Here is a 17,007-nt window from a genome sequence, read left to right as displayed (position 1 = left end):
TTCCTGGCTAATAGAATTTTTCCTGGCGTATAGAAATTTTCCTGACGTATAAAAATTTTCTGGAATTATAGAATTTTTCCTGGCGTATAGAAATTTTACTGACGTATAGAAATTTTCCGGACTTATAGAAATTTTGCTGGCTTATATATATTTTACCGACGGATAGAAATTTTCCTGACGTATAGAAATTTTCGTGGCTTATACAATTTTTCCCGACGGATAGAAATTTTCCTGGCTTATAGACATTTTCTTCACGAATAGAAATTTTCCTTCTTTATAGAAATTTTCCTTTCTTATGGAATTCCTTGTTTATACAATAATTTTTCCTGACGGATAGAAATTTTTCTGTCTTGTTAAAATTGTGTATTGTTAAAATCATTTTTCTAACCTTCTTAAAATTGGAAATTTTGACGACTGATTAAAGGACTACCAACCACCCACCTATTCTTACCCACATCCCGTACGCTATGCTCCCTATCCACAGGCCGCGCGTGCGCAGAATGGCTCAGTATCTGCATAGCTAGCGAACGTATAAACTCGCCCGGTCGTTGGGCGCTTTCACCAGGGCCCTGGAATTATGGAATTATTATTAATTTCATGAACAACATCATCATTTTTATTGAAAACAATATTCATATATTTTTCTTTGCCCGCGGATTCCCCTGATGTTAAATTCGCATTAGTATGAGTCGTTTCACCGCTGTCAAAAGTTACCCATGGCCATGTCACATTAAAACGAATAAACACACTTTCGCATTTATAATATTACTAGAGGTCCGCCCCGGCTTCGCCCGTGGTACATATTTCGCAATAAAAGGTAGCCTATGTCCTTTCTCGGGTATCAAAATATCTCCATACCAAATTCCATGCAAATTGGTTCAGTAGTTTAGGCGTGATTGAGTAACAGACAGACAGAGTTACTTTCGCATTTATAATATTACCTAAGTATGGATATGTTTATATCTTAATAATCTGTGATAATAATGAAGCATAAAATATTCTAATAAAAAAATATAATTTTGTTGGTTTGAGTTTTTGATCTGAATAAAATCATTTTCACGAACAATTCAAGAGCCTTACTGAAATGTATGCTATTAATAGAATGAATCACAATACTGTTTATTTTGTAAATATTTGTTAAGAGCTAATTTCCATTTCATGTGTAAAACATAAAATTATATCTTCTGAATTATAATGTCATTAATTTAGAACTGCTGCATTATACATTCATTCTGATTTCTGAATGATTTATTAAAATTTTCGTTGAGATTTTCATTCTAAAAAAATATATTTGCGAGAAAAACAAAAAGCCGTGTATCTAGAACGATAAGATTATAAAAGATAATCTGTCAAACTCAATAGATTTGTCAACGTTGAACTCCCCTCCCCAACCCATTCGTCAGAAACCGATTCATCTTGTCACATCGTTTTAAAGTTATATTTTTTGATTTGCTAAATTATTTTTTGTTTAATTTTTATTTTTGTAGGTTTATATTTCATTAATACGTGTGTTAAAAAAGTCCTATCAGTGGTAAGTGCAAGAAATAGTCTAAAAAACCAAAAGTGCCACATGTCGGTAAGACGTATTTCAATTGTATCAATTTTATTATGAAACATTCTATTTTGCTTTACAGATAGCCTAGACAACACACAACGGGGCCTCAGGCTTCGGCCTGTGACCACCTATTAGGGAAAACATTCACAAAAAGATCTCAACACTTCCTTAAAACCATTTACAACACCCGAATTTAACCCAGTAATTTCCTACTTCACCATGTCTCAGTGGAATAATACTTATACTTATAACAACCAATATCAAGCCTCAAACAATTGGAATTCTGATCCAAATGGTCAGTATGTTAATCAAGCATATTACAACAGACAACTAGATCCCAGTGGAAACCAATATGTTAGTTTTAACGAATTTATTTCACAAATGCAAGTGTCTGGAGTTCCTGCTGTTAACACTGCCCAATACAATAATGTACAATATCAGAATTATCCACCTAGCCAATATAGTAATGTAGGTAATTATCAAAATATACCAGCTAATCAAAATGCCCAAGTAAATTATGGATATGGTGCTAATTCTTCAAACTATCCTAATAATGTAGAATCTTATCAGACCTCTTCTCAAGCCCAGTATAACCCAGCTTTAGAGCCTCAAAGTTATACAAGTGATATGGTATCAAAATCCAAATTGACACCAACAGCTACAGAATTTGTGCCCAAGAATTCTCAAAAGCCAATAAGTAGTAAGAATGAACCAACAACAGAACAACAAGAAGTCAGAAATGGTGTAAGTGAGGCAAGCAGCATTCCAACAAAACCATCAGAATCTAAGAATTGGAGAGAAAGACCCCAAAGCAATAGCCAAAGTACCTCATCTCATAATACCGCTAATGGTTATGATAATCCAGATACCAGTTATAGAGGAGAACAAAAGACTTACAATAGACCCTCTAGCCACCATGAAGCCAATGGGGGGCCATCTAATCGTTATGAAAATAAAAACCGAAAATATGAAAGTAATAGTAGCCAAAACTCTTATTATAACAAATCTGAATCTATCAACAATCTTCCAGAATCTTCTAGAAACAGTGATTCAAGTACATATAAGAGAAATAAACATGAAACGAATAGTAATAGTGATTCACATAATCGCAATGATCATTATAGAGAAGGGGGCCAAGGTAAATCTACATCGAAAGGAAGAAACAAGGAATTGGACCCTAGTCGTACATTTTATAATAGTAAACAACCTAAGGATAGTCAAGATGTTAGAAATGGTAGAGGAGAAGGTTCCGGAAGGCAAAGACATTGGGCAGGATCCCAAAGATTGAGAGCTGCAGAGCGCAATAGTATTGAAGATGAACAATATGCCAGTTCATACCTTCATTACAGGGAGGAAAGGTCTAGAGTCCAGAGAGATAATCACATGCCTAGCCCATCACGAAATAAAAAAGCTGTGCAAAGTAATAACAATAATAATAGTGGAGGTAAGCTAATGCACATTTACGATAAATATTCATAAACCTTTCTCATTTTATTATCAAATTGACATTGTTTAAGTTTGATAAAAAGGATCTGTAAAATATAATTGCTATATTTCAGGTAAAAGAGACAAGAGATGAGATGATTATAGTGTATTGAATTAATTAAAAACTACAATAATTATTTAACTAACCATTTTATCTTTTACAGGTAATAAAGAAATGACGCAGCGTGAACGGCTTGTTGAGCAACTTGATAAAGGAACATTAGAGTGCTTGGTTTGCTGCGAGAGAGTGAAGCAAATAGACCCGGTGTGGTATTGCAGCAATTGCTACCATGTGCTACATTTGAGATGTATTCGAAAGTGGGCTGTGAGCAGTATGGTTGGTAAGTTAGAAATAAATGTTAATGAAATATGTGAAATACATGTTCGTTAGATCCAGGTGCCTATGTTTAATTTTCTTCTCGACGCAAGTTAATATTCTAACAAATTCTCCATGTATGAACTCTGTTTTTTAGCTACCAACCTTAACATTTGCATCAAACATATTTAAAATATGAATTCCTGTATTCCTATATAACGAGCACAAACCAGCAAAATATCAACTAACTATCTTATTTTTTTATACCACATACACTGTATTATTCCAATTTCTTATTTCAGAGGGTAAATGGCGTTGCCCCGCGTGTCAAAACACGAGCCAGGATATACCAACCGAGTACCGCTGCATGTGCGGTGCGATTCGTAATCCGGAGTACCAGAGGGGATCGAACGGTGCCCACACTTGTGGCAAGGCGTGCAAACGTCCCAGGAACTGTCCGCACCCTTGCACATTGCTTTGTCACCCTGGTCCCTGTCCACCTTGTCAAGCTACTGTTTCTAAGTGAGTGACATTTATTTTATCATAAAAATCAAGTTGTAATTTTATACCCAATCGAAAAATTAAGTATGTAATTGAATTACTAACTTAAGTGACATGTATCATAGATTTATATTATATTTTTCTTAAATGCAGTAAATTTATTCTACTTACATTATCAAATGTTTAAAATTTTTAGCTCTTATCAAAATACTGCTATCAACATATAAAAATACTTGTTTAGAAACACTTCATTTCATTTTTGTACTTAATAGTCTAAATTAATGTTTAGAAAATGTGGCTGTGGAGCGGAAACTCGATCAGTGCTGTGCAGCAGCAAGCTTGCGCAGGAATGTGGAAGACAGTGTAACAGATTGTTAAACTGTCAAACCCATGTATGCACTAAGGATTGTCATGAAGGACCCTGTGAACCATGCGCGGAAATTGTTGAACAGAGTAAGTCATATATATATTAACACATTGATACATTTAATATCACAATATGAATTGATGCTTTTTATTATAGTAGGTGAGGGTACCTGGTACCCTCAAAAAAACCTATGATAAAATCATCAACAAGAATGAGTCTACCCACAATCCAATCTCAGCATTCCTTTTTTAAGTTTTGCTATGGATACTAGATGTTAAGAGTTTGTTTTGTCATGTTGTAAATGATGAGTTTTATCCCTGTAATAAATGATAAATTTCTATTATTCTTCAGCTTATCATTTTAATATTTCTTGAGACAATTAAACAGCAACAAAAAGTGTTTTTAAGAGCTAGCATGCACGAGCAACTTTGTCTCCGCAACTATTTTGTCTCTCCCATCAATTGTATGGGCAGTTGCGTCGCTACGTGCGCGCACTTTCATACTAGCCCATGGGTGGAGAGACAGAGAGAAAGTTGCTCGTGCGCGCTAGCTCTAAAAACTTTCCCTACTTCTTTCCAGTCTGCTACTGCCCCGCCGCGAAGTCCCGCTCAGTCCCGTGCACAGCGGACACGGGCGGCGAGCACTGGTCGTGCGGCGCGGAGTGCGCGCGCGTGCTCGCGTGCGGCGCGCACGTGTGCCGCGGCGCGTGCCACCCGCCGCCGTGCGCCGCGTGCCCGCTGCGGCCGGACAACGTGCCCACGTGCCCGTGTGGCAACACCAGGTAGAGTTGCTAAATATCACAGGCGATGCGCACTGCTGATAAGACGCGGGATGTGCTTGTGTGCCCACGTGCCCGTGTGGCCATACTACTACTACTAACACTAGGTGATAGTTGCTATACATAATGTTACAAGGAATGTCATTGGTGATGTGTACTGATTCTGCAACGCGGGATATACGCGCGGGCCCGCTGTGAACGGATTGAGTGCCCACGTACCCTTGCGGCAACACTAGGTAGAGTTGGAATAGATAATGTTACAAGGAATATCACTGGCGGTGTGCACTGTTCGCTCCGATATTACTCAGACTCACAGACACAGGCTCTTTAAATAACCCATACTAACCATTCTGACTATATAAGTGGACATGCTACAGATGTACCGAAAAGTTTAGACAAATTAATTGATTACAATATAATTAAAAAAAATCATTTCTATGTTGTTCTTACAACGAATATATAATATAATAGATGGGTAACTTATGAATAATTCAGCAGTGATGTGTGATAATTAGAATTTTGTTCTTTTTTTAGGTTAAAAGATGGCCAGCGTAAAACATGCACAGATCCAATCCCATTGTGTGGCAATACTTGTAACAAACCTTTGCCCTGTGGACACTTCTGCAAAGAAAAGTGTCATGAAGGTAACTTTTATTGATCAAAAACATTTTTTAAAGTTTAATCCAATGTGATAATGCACATGTTTTTATTTTTACTCATGTAAGTACATGTTTAGTTTATAAAATATATATTTTTACTAGATGCATGCCGAGTGTGCCCAGACACAACAACCCTGCAATGCCGCTGCGGTCACTCCACGCGCGATGTGCCGTGCTCTGAGCTTCCCGATATGTATAATAATGTGTTGTGTACAAGGAAATGTAATAAAGTAAGTTGTATTTTAATGTTTAATGATTTAATTGAACTCCCATGTTATAGAAATTTGTAGCAAATTTTTTATAATAATAAAATAAAATACCACGCTATTTGCAAACTTGTTACCTTTATCCTTCTGGTGAATAGATAGCAGAAAAAAAAATTCCATGCTAATCTATGATATATAAAAAAGCTAGATACGTTACCCGCTCTCTATTTTGGCAAGAAAAAACTCAGCTAAGTGCCCGAGTTTCACTTAGTCACGCACCGTTCAGCGTCGTGGCTGGACGTTCTTTTTATATTTTAATCGGCAGTTGTTATTACAAAGTACATGAGTGAGACATGTATTATGTCTCGTGCGTGAGAGTGAAAGAGAGAACAACTGTATTGGTGATAATGCGTTAGTAAGTAGGTATGTATTAATTACGCTGTTTTTTAGTGCAATGATGTTGGCGTATGCCGCGTCTACTAGTATAATAGGTCATTGATGCTAATGTATCCGATGACTACAGATTACAGAAGCTATCTATCAACCCATGTTAATGTTAATGTTTAAGTTACCATCTCCGACCGTTAGTTTATAACCTATCCCACGAGATCAATTATATAATTATACATACTAGCTTTCCGCCCCGGCTTCGCCCGTGGTACCTACATGTTTAAACTATCCTATCTGTCAAGTTGGATCGAACTGCACTGCGGTGTGCGAATTTTATTATAATTGGTTAAGTGGTTTAGGAGTCCATTGAGGACAAATATTGTGACACGAGATTTATACAGGGTTACTTGTAAAACACCAGCAACCTCGCAGGACAAGATAGCTAACATCATAAGTAACAACATTTGTTCTACGACTTTTGGCATAACGCAATAAATTATTTTTAAATGATTTTTTAAACTTTTATTGTACTCTCCTTACATTTGTAAGTCTATGTTCTATTAATTATCAGATGGACGACGCGACGCCCCCTTCCCCCTCTCGTTCGCTTTTTGTTTACGTAATTTTTGGGAGGCGTAGAGTTTATAATATTCAGACGGAAAATTAAATGAATATTTATTTTTGTATGAAAATAAAATCTAACAAATTATCAAAAGTCGAAATGTTGTTACTTATGATGTTAGCTATCTTGTCCTGCGAGGTTGCCGGTGTTTTACAAGTAACCCTGTATATATTATTAAGATAAATTCACGTATTATTTTTCGAAAACCCCAGAAGCTGTCCTGCGGGCGGCACCGCTGCCGCACGGCGTGCTGCGCGGCGCAGTCGCACCGTTGCGCCGTGGTGTGCGGCCGCACGCTGTCGTGCCAGCTGCACCGCTGCGAGGACTTCTGTCACACGGGACACTGCGCGCCGTGCCCCAGGCTCGGTGGGTTTACGTTTATAGATTATTTTTATTACTTGATTGATGTTTTAAATTCGCCTTCCATAGGTAACATCTTATAATATTATGCTGTGATGAATGGTTCTAAAATAATAATGATTTTATAAATATAAATAACCTGTGTATATAAATCTAACTAACATAAAAATGATCGGTGAATTACTTCATTGATCATTTTTATGTAAGTTGAAACATGAAATGTCCTATAATTTATTTTAAATTATATCAATTCTCTATAGTTACACATCGTCACATCACCACGCGCTATCGAAAACAATATATAAAGACAAAATTATCTACCAGATTTCGAAGAACTCCGCTGCGAGTGTGGGCTCGAGGTGATCCTGCCGCCCGTACGGTGCGGGGCGAAGCCCCCGCCCTGCAGCGCCCCGTGCCGGCGCGAGCGGCCGTGCGGACACGCCCCACACCACACGTGCCACTCGGGGGACTGCCCCCCCTGTGTCGTGCTTACTACCAAGATGTGTCATGGAAGACATGAGGTAGGTTTTGGATAAAGATTAAAGTAAATAAAGTTTTAATCAAGCAATAATTTTGAAATATGAACTTATTTCATTATAAAATTATGTCACTTTCATATTTATTTTGATTCATCATTAACATTTATTATATAAATAATGAAAAAAAAGCTTCTACGTGTGAATGTTCCATTGGCATATTATTATTAAGGTTTTTCCTTTACTGTTATATTTATCCAATAGGAGCGAAAAACGATTCCGTGTTCGCAAGAAGAGTTCTCATGCGGTCTGCCGTGCGGCAAGCCCTTACCTTGCGGCAAACACACATGCATCAAGACCTGTCATAAAGGACCCTGTGATACTGACAAGTAAGTATTGATCTTTTTTTTTGAGATTGACTAATCTAAATTTTAAATTATTTTTGCAATATTTCACATTGAAAATTTTATTTAATAATACACTATTCGGATATATTATATTCCGAAATTATCTACACTATTCGGAGCTTCAGCTGACGACAATTATGCGCGAGCTGTAGATTTGATATTTGATAGATACCCTAGAAGATTTGATATAGTGCATAGTCGCTTCGCGTATAAGCATTATTTATCATCTGACCTAATTTCAATTTCGTACATTTTTACCTACTACTATTATAATTATAAAGGCGAAAGTTTGTAAGTATGGATGTTTGTTACTCTTTCACGTAAAAACTACTGAATGGATTTGAATGAAACTTTACCACAATATAGCTTATACATCTGAATAGGATACATAGGATAGGTTTTATCCCGGAAATCCCACGGGAACGGGAACTATGCGGGTTTTTCTTTGAAAACGCGGGCGAAGCCGCGGGTGGAATGCTAGTTTGCCATAAAATCCTTTGTTGGCTCAGGGATCGTACAGCCGCGGCCTGCTAGTACAACGAGTATTATTCCAGGTGCAACCAACCGTGCAACGAGAAGCGTGCCACGTGCGGGCACCCGTGCGCGGCGCCGTGCCACGCGAGCAACGGCGGGCACTGCCCCAGCGGCGGGCCCTGCAGGCGGCCCGTGTGCGCCACGTGCCCGTGCGGCCGCCGCCGGGCAGAGCGCGCGTGCTGCGACAACGCGAGGGACTATGCCAAGTGAGTGCGCAGTTTTTGACGTAAAAACTTCTTAAGCGGCGTTGAGCACTTTTTCTGTAATGGGTATGAAATCTTAAACTCGCGTCAGGACACGTGACCTGATCGAAAAAGCGTAAGACGGATGGATATCAAACATGCTCAACGTTAATAATCAAGTTTTCACATCTGCCGGCACTCCCGGAGTGCAACCCGTCTTTTATTTTTTCATTTTTATGCTATTCCGTAACGAAAAAACCTCACGCTCTCCACTCCGACGGACACTTGAAGGCATGCTATGCAATAGCTTTACCGCGGCAGTCCCCGAGTGCCACACGTCTTTTTTTTTTAATTTAAAGTTATGTGTTTATGCAAGCGCGAGTAGCGTGCAACATGCCTCAGTAACTTCTCTGAAATGCACGCACTCAGCTTACGTTTAATGTCACTCATAGTGAGTGACATTAAACGTAAGATAACGTTCGTTTAATTTTGACTTACTCGTAATACACACGATCTATTAAACGTGTTGTAGCTTTTATTGTGTTAAACTAAAAACGCTTTGAATCATGAACAAATAAATATTTTTATCATATTTTGTCAACAGAATATTAAACGCCCTCGCAGCGACGAAAATTCAAGAGGGTGGTTCCGTTGATCTATCGGATGCGCAACGTCCTAGCGCTATGTTGAAAACGTAAGTATCTGATATTTTCTTTATTTTTATGATCTCTATATCTTTAAGCCCATTTTTGACGTGACAACGTCTTATAATTCGATAAAGCCGGCTGCACGCACGAAAAAACATGACTCATGCGGCGTTACCTCGCTCTGACTCATCTGAGGGGGTTCCATGTAAGGCTTGAAGTGCGAGCGAGAGCGCGGAACGAGCGACAAAGAAGCACAATCGGACGTTGTCACGTTCAACTATCGTCAGTAACAGTAACCGACTTTACAGACAACCAATTTTTTTTTAATTATTCGTAAGTATTTCATATTTTCTTTAATTTTATGATCTCTCTATCTTTAAGGCCATTTTTTAATAATTATTTATTATTACCGTCGTCATTTGCAGGCTGGAGTGCGACGACTCGTGCCGGCAAGAGGCGCGCAGCCGGCAGCTGGCGCTGGCGCTGCAGATCCGCAACCCCGACGTGTCCGCCAAGCTGGCGCCGCGCTACAGCGACACGCTGCGCGCCATGGCCGCGCGCGAGCCCGCCTTCGCGCACCACGTGCACGACAGGCTCACCGACCTGGTGCAACTCGCCAAGAAGGTGCGTGCAACTCGTTAGTTTTGACATGCTGTGCGACTCGCTTGTTTTGGCACGCTATGGCGATGCGCTCCGTATATGGCACATGTTTGGTGCGATGCGCACGCTGTGCGTCTCACTTTTACACGTAACACGCGACCTTCTTGACGGGCCAACTTAAAATGAAGTTATTTCAAGTAAAATAAACATGAAATATTAGTGACAAATTAATTGATTTATGAAATATTGAAATCAAATATAATCGTTTATTTGCAAGTAAATAAAGTTGTTAAATACATTATTACCTCTAATATCTCTTATCAATTATTTTTTTACAGTCAAAGCAAAAGACCCGAGCTCATTCGTTCCCATCGATGAACCGCCAGAAGCGTCAGTTCATTCACGAAATGTGCGAGCACTTTGGCTGCGAGAGCGTGGCGTATGACGCTGAACCTAATAGGAACGTCGTCGCTACGGCTGATAAGGAAAAGGTATTTATTTAACTATAAAAAAGCGCTTTTAACCGTTAAATATTGTATTGTTTTCATTATCTAGTAATGCAGGGGTATTTTAATCATAGATCAACTATAATATTGAGTAGACCATGATGTAGGTTATATCGTACCTGGTTGAAAATATCTATTCAGGCAAGAACACTTAATTAGATAACATGTTTATGAGATTTCCTTTAAAAAATAAAAACACATTAAAAATAAAAGTTATACAACGGAGTACACACACCACACCACATATTTGTTAAGACGGATGCACGTGTCAATCGCTCTCGGCTGATGCTGAAATTTGTTATTTATTTAAAAAAGTGTACACTGATGAAATTACATAACCTATTACAAATACATTGTTGATCACAAATTCATAGTTCGAATAAAACAATACACAGATACCGAATTGAAATTCGGTTAAAAGTAATTAATAGTATGTATATCGAGGGATTACACTATAATTTATTATTCTCATCCCTAGTCATGGCTACCAGCGATGAGTGTGCTCGAAGTGCTAGCCCGAGAAGCTGGCAAGCGGCGCGTCCCCGGCCCAGTGCTGCGAGCGCCGCCGCCGCACACAACTAGTGCTACCACGACGGCCACTAACACTGCGCCATCTACTAGCAAGTTAGTGTTTTTTTGACGTGACAACGTCTTATAATTCGATAGAGCCGGCTGTACGCACGAAAAAACATGACTCATGCGGCGTTACCTCGCTCTGAGGCGTTCCATGTTAGGCTTGAAGTGCAAGCGAGAGCACGGAACAAAGAAGCACAATCGTTGTCACGTTCAACGATCGTCAGTAAACTGACTTTACAGACAATCAATTTTTTTGTGTGATCATGTCGAATTTTAGTCCCTGTAATAAATTTTGTATAGTGAGGTTGATATGGTAAATGTGTTTGGATGGGTGATGGGTATATATTCTATTCATTTATATCAGGAGATGTAGATTAACTATAGATCAAATTATAGATAGATAATTGGATATGTAGACGTCTTTTTATCACGAAAACCAAGCTAAAATTTTATGATGAAAACATGTATATATACTAGTCATCATTATCACAGAAGCTTATTACGAAAAATGAGATCACACATGCTTATAATATTTTTTTCAGATCATTCAGTGGATGGGCGACTCTTACATCAACGAACGCATGGGCGAGCCGCAGCCAACCCTCAACATCGACTAAACCTGAACCAAAAGAAGCGAAAATCGATTATTTCGACAATCCACCAGAAAACTAGGCTATTAGTTCAATATAGACCAGGCGAGTGCTCGGAGAAACGTAGCAAGATAATACAAATGAAAAATCGCTAAAGAAAAACAATAAAAAACATTGAAAAATATAAAAATTAAAAAAAGTTCGTTATGCGCGTTCTGTTTTTGTTTTTGTAAAACATTGTATGCTTATTTGTCTTTGGTTATGGTAATTATAATTATTATTTATTTATTAAAACCCTCATTTCTATTGTCTTTACTTTCATAATTACTTTTTGTTTTTATTAGTTGAAATTATTTTTATTTAATGAACTTACTTTGAATAAACGAAAAATTAAAAGACTATACTAAATAACCATTATATTGTTAGGTTTTGTAATCACTGAAAAAAATACAAAAAAAAATGAAGCAACTGTCCAAAGGACAAATACCAATTAAGACATTGTTCACTGCCATTTACTGCAATTTCATATTGACACGTAGTTGTTTATTATTATATTAGCTAATATATTTAGATAGGTATAGCACTTTATAGTAAAAACCTATATTATTACGTGGTCTGGTGCTAAAAGCAATACAACCATAGACAAATATAAATTGTATATTTTGTCCATGATACAACCCATTGAATACTGACCAATTTATACTCGACACCTTGAACAGTCCTTACAAAATATATTAAGTCGTAAAAAAATTAGAAATCAATAGAATACTTTACAGCAAGGGATCACGTCTCCTTTTGAACGATCTACGCACACTATATATTTTTTTATATTATTTTGATACTAAATGAATTTCGTTTATAATACTCATATATACTTTCGTGTTATCATAATATGCAAGGATATCTTAAATAGTTACATGTACCTATACAATTTGGTCTCATATTTCCCAACTAACTTCTTGGCTTTGACGTTTTTTCGGATAGCCCGTAGTAGTTGTTTTTCACCCTACCCTGTTGTATAACTCGGTGATGCCAAACACCTACATCGAGCGATTATAATATCCGCTAGTAGCTCAATCTTGTCATATTACATTTCAAATGTTCGTTTTATCGTTAATTATTATTCAAAACATAATTATATGTATTTATGTTCATCAATTGCAAGACAATAAAATACACCAGACCACTAAATAAACAAAAATGGGTTTTCATATAAGATAGGTCCTATAAAATTTACTCCGTTTCTGTTAAGTTTTTCAATTTTATATAATTCCCAGTAAATTTTGTATTTTAATAACGCAATGCATAATTTACTAAGGGATATAATCAACACATTATTATACTCGGTATCCTACATAATATTTTATATTAGAATTTAATTATTGCACTCGTCTGTGTCTTTTAATGTAAGAGGTAAATAACTTCATAAAATATACCTAATAAAACACGTTGTATAATTATTTAACTTGACATTGTTAAATGGAAAAATAAACACCAATTGAGATCTTTCTCTCATTTCTTTATCTACTTCTTATATCTTTTTGAATATAATAATAATATTAAGATCGCTGAAAATATGTAGCGTCAATTTTATAAACATATACATTTAAATATAAAATTATACATCACCACATCAATGATATTATATTGGCTATAGCGGCCGTTAGACTTTGCTTGTAGACTTAGAAATATTAGACAACCAAGCAATACTCTGTAGGTACTGTAAAATGATTATTTTAATAGTCAAAAATATTGTATGATTTTACAATATAGACTCAGCATGGTATGAAAATTGAAAATAAAAATTTCATTCTTACTAATTCGGCGCCCTTTTCAAAAATGGAATTTAATTAATTTTTAGCTTCTTTTTTTTCTTTCTATAAGGCATTGCCAGTATCAAGTATATAATATTTTTGCAGTTTATTTATGAGTTTATGTTTACTAGTTATTGAATCTGTGCTCTGTTTTTATTGTAGCGAAAAGCCAATGATACACGTGCCTGTAGATTTTAGGTATACTAAGATGTGATACACCCACGCATCCCATATCGATCTAATTATAAATTAGAAACGTGCCTGTTATTAAATCTTTTGTACCGTACTTATTACCGTATTTGAATAATGAATATTATTACTAATAATATATTTAAGTAGTTACTTGCCTTAAACAGTTTGTTTATTATATAGTGCAACGAATATATTATAATTAGCTTTGTACGGGCTACATACGTGTATCATAGACTTAATAATGACACACTAAAAACGAGTATATTTTCTATATTCATATTATAATGCACCATTCTATATAAGAAATGAAATTAAAATAATACCAAATAAGCCTACAGAAAAATAAATATTCCGATTACCTTATACTGATGGAAGTGCTATAATCAGCCTTCAGAGATAAAAATTTTTTTTAATAAAAATTGTTTTCCTCAAATAGTTTCAGTGTAAACACGGGATGTCTAATGAGGGTTATAGATAGGTAAAGTGAAGAATAAGATTTTCAAGTGTACCTATTGGCTATTTCGCAAGATATGAACAGTTTTATTTAACATTCGAGTGGGTATAGTTCGTTTCATGGGAAATACGGTTTCAAGCTACATTACTTAATACAAAGTTATTTTTAACGCACCATTTTTAGGAAACTCCGTGATTTGTGTCACCACTGAATTATTATTCTAACAATAATACGAATTGCAAATGTGCAGGGGAATATTCTTATGATTTTACGATACATACTGATAATATAAAACTCTGTTATGTAAATTTCGCTGTTGTACAGTCGACACATTGTATTAAAGTGTTACCTATTTGTTTTGTAGTTTTCGTTTCATTTGTCATAAACCCTTGCGATATATTCAATGAGGCATTTAAAAAATTAAAAGATACATTAGAACACAAATTCTACTTGTTGAAGCTATTTTATTAAAATTCAAAACAAAAAGTATCAAAACAAATACCGTCCCGCTATAAACGTAAATATATCAAAATGAATCACAAAGCTGAGCTTTGTATATCACGCAATGCATTATCCAAACATCTAGACAATTGCAACATTGAATTAACAACTCCTTTTATATTATAACATCTACAATTTGGTTTGCGATTGTAAGTTTTTAAATCATCAGGCCAAATGGTGCTCCCAGATTTTTCGGTCGATTTCCACGAGTCAAGAAACCTGGCAATACTGCGCATTGATTCACTCTTTGGTTCATTCATTTGGCATTTCTTTTCATTTATTCTGTTTTCAAGTGAATGCCATTTTCTCTCAGACGCATTATATCTTTTTTCATATGAATTTTGACTGGATCGAATCTAAAAATACAGTAATAATTTTATTAAATCATAAATGCCTACTTTTATGAAAACACTAACTAAAATTAAAGCTACCTCAAGTTTCGGTTGCTTATTTTTTTGTTTTTTACTGTGTTCAAACGTCGCTTTTGCATTTTTATATGATATTGTATCTATTGAAACATCTAGTTCACTAGGAGCAAATTTTATTGGAGAAACGTAAGGCTGCAAAATATAACCTAAAATTAAAATTTGATAATTGAAGCATGGGTAGATTATATACATCTATCTATATATCTATATCCCTATTTCTATTGGCCACGGTAGCACGCGTGTGCGGCTGGACCGATTTCATTAATTCTTATTTAGATGTGTTCGTTATCGTCAGGAGAAGGATCTAGTGAAAGAGAACCCTCAAGAAACCTGCGCCAAAAAATTAAGAAAATGCGAAATATAACGGCATTAACGGCCAAGTAAACTACGGGTTGTTATGGGTTTAACAATTTACGCTACGTGAGTAGTTAAGAATTATTAACAGTGAATAAGGTCCCCAATTATCAAGGCACAAAATTGGATAACAAACATAGTAGATACTTATAATTATTATTTACACATTTTGTTCAAAGCTCGCCGAAGAATATCACACGCTAAAACTGCAGTAAGAAGTTGTGTGCTGTAATCATTGTAACAATTTCCTGGAAGAATAAAACCGGTTATTTCGTAGACAATAGATGTCCTTAATAATAATAAACATAAATCATTAAATATATGGCAAACCTGAGCTCATTTGCATCAGATTGTACGAAAATGTAACCAATTTTGACCAAAGTAGAAACAAATTGCATTCAGTATTCTTATGCTTTAGTTTCAATGCATCTTCTTTTTTCCTTTCACATTCACAGGCGAAGACGGAATCAAAGCTCTCATCTTCGGATATTTTCCCTTCTTCACATAACTTTGTATACTTCTCAAGACACTCAATATTTTCTTTAACAGTTTCGAGTTGAATATTTATATTTTCTGCTATATTCCTCTGTACAGTTTGTAAATCTTCTTTTACGTTATCTGTGAGATTATCTTCGAATTTTAGATTCTGGACGACGCTTGTGACACTGTTCTCTTTGCTGGCTTCGTCAGAGCAACGGGCTGTTTTGCAATCATTATAAAATTTGCTCGACTGAGAGTCATCGCAACTGCTTGTATTGTCTATATTTTCATGATCCCCGTGCAGTTTACAGAAACTCTGATACAGGTCATCTGTACTTGAACTAAATAAGGTAGTAGATGGTATACTATCAACACCTTTATCAATCCTCGATTCGCTTTGACAAAGACCAAATTGATCGCACAATCTTCTTCGTGCCCTTCTCTCACTTAATTCTTGGTGCAAAATCCTCTCTTGGTATGATTTGTCTTTCAGTCTCTGAGCTGCATCTGATTGGCTCTTTTCAAGAGATTTAAATTGTTCGTAGAGATACCATGACCGCACTCTTCGAGCCTTCTTCCGTGAATTATCTATCGAGATTGTTGAATATGAATATTGAATAATTACAACAGGTTGATTTTAATTGTTAGATACAATAATAATTATTGTAAAACTTAACATACCTAAAGATTTTGAATACTCCATCCAATGTTATATAATTACATTAATTGATAGTTAATTATAATTTTATAACGATAAAAAAAAATTTTGAAAAAAATTCTTCTCTAATATGAATTATTTGCAATCACCGATAATGGAGAAAAGTGAAAAAAAATAAATAAATGACAAAATATATCTTTCTCTTCCATCATATCCTGTCAAAGTAAGTAGAAAATTAGAAATGTTTGCAAAAAGTATTTTCTCAATGTTTTAACTTTTAATTGTATCGTAGTCAAGAAGCTTATATGATCGTAGAATATTATTATTAGTCTGTGCTGTTCAACTATACATGAACTATACCATTTATAT

General features: G+C 35.9%; 2 protein-coding genes across 2 annotated transcripts; one reads left to right on the top strand and one right to left on the bottom strand.

The window, feature by feature from the left end:
• The first annotated feature begins 1,386 nt into the window (after positions 1 to 1,386).
• stc (nuclear transcription factor, X-box binding stc) lies at positions 1,387 to 12,043 on the top strand. Its single transcript, XM_090104372.1, has 17 exons — positions 1,387 to 1,531; positions 1,635 to 2,999; positions 3,205 to 3,381; positions 3,659 to 3,878; positions 4,147 to 4,310; positions 4,804 to 5,005; positions 5,537 to 5,646; positions 5,764 to 5,891; positions 7,092 to 7,245; positions 7,564 to 7,760; positions 7,980 to 8,104; positions 8,677 to 8,862; positions 9,443 to 9,532; positions 9,911 to 10,109; positions 10,424 to 10,576; positions 11,070 to 11,215; positions 11,710 to 12,043. Exons 2-17 carry the CDS (start codon positions 1,775 to 1,777, stop codon positions 11,837 to 11,839), a joined length of 3,606 nt encoding a protein of 1,201 aa, XP_089960498.1. The 5' UTR covers positions 1,387 to 1,531; positions 1,635 to 1,774; the 3' UTR covers positions 11,840 to 12,043.
• A 2,683-nt stretch (positions 12,044 to 14,726) lies between these two features.
• Positions 14,727 to 16,944, bottom strand: LOC149906340 (uncharacterized). Its single transcript, XM_090105002.1, has 5 exons — positions 16,662 to 16,944; positions 15,831 to 16,568; positions 15,665 to 15,748; positions 15,150 to 15,292; positions 14,727 to 15,074 (listed from the first exon to the last, which is right to left on the bottom strand). The coding sequence occupies exons 1-5, from the start codon at positions 16,681 to 16,683 to the stop codon at positions 14,754 to 14,756; spliced, it is 1,308 nt and encodes a 435-aa protein (XP_089961128.1). The 5' UTR covers positions 16,684 to 16,944; the 3' UTR covers positions 14,727 to 14,753.
• Positions 16,945 to 17,007: the final 63 nt, after the last annotated feature.

The sequence above is a fragment of the Colias eurytheme genome, chromosome 8 (genome assembly GCF_061535395.1).
Source record: "Colias eurytheme isolate Ceu_HAF_F1 chromosome 8, ilColEury1 Martin Lab GWU primary, whole genome shotgun sequence".
In the NCBI taxonomy this organism is placed as follows: domain Eukaryota; kingdom Metazoa; phylum Arthropoda; class Insecta; order Lepidoptera; family Pieridae; genus Colias; species Colias eurytheme.
This window is presented reverse-complemented; position numbering and strand designations above follow the sequence as displayed.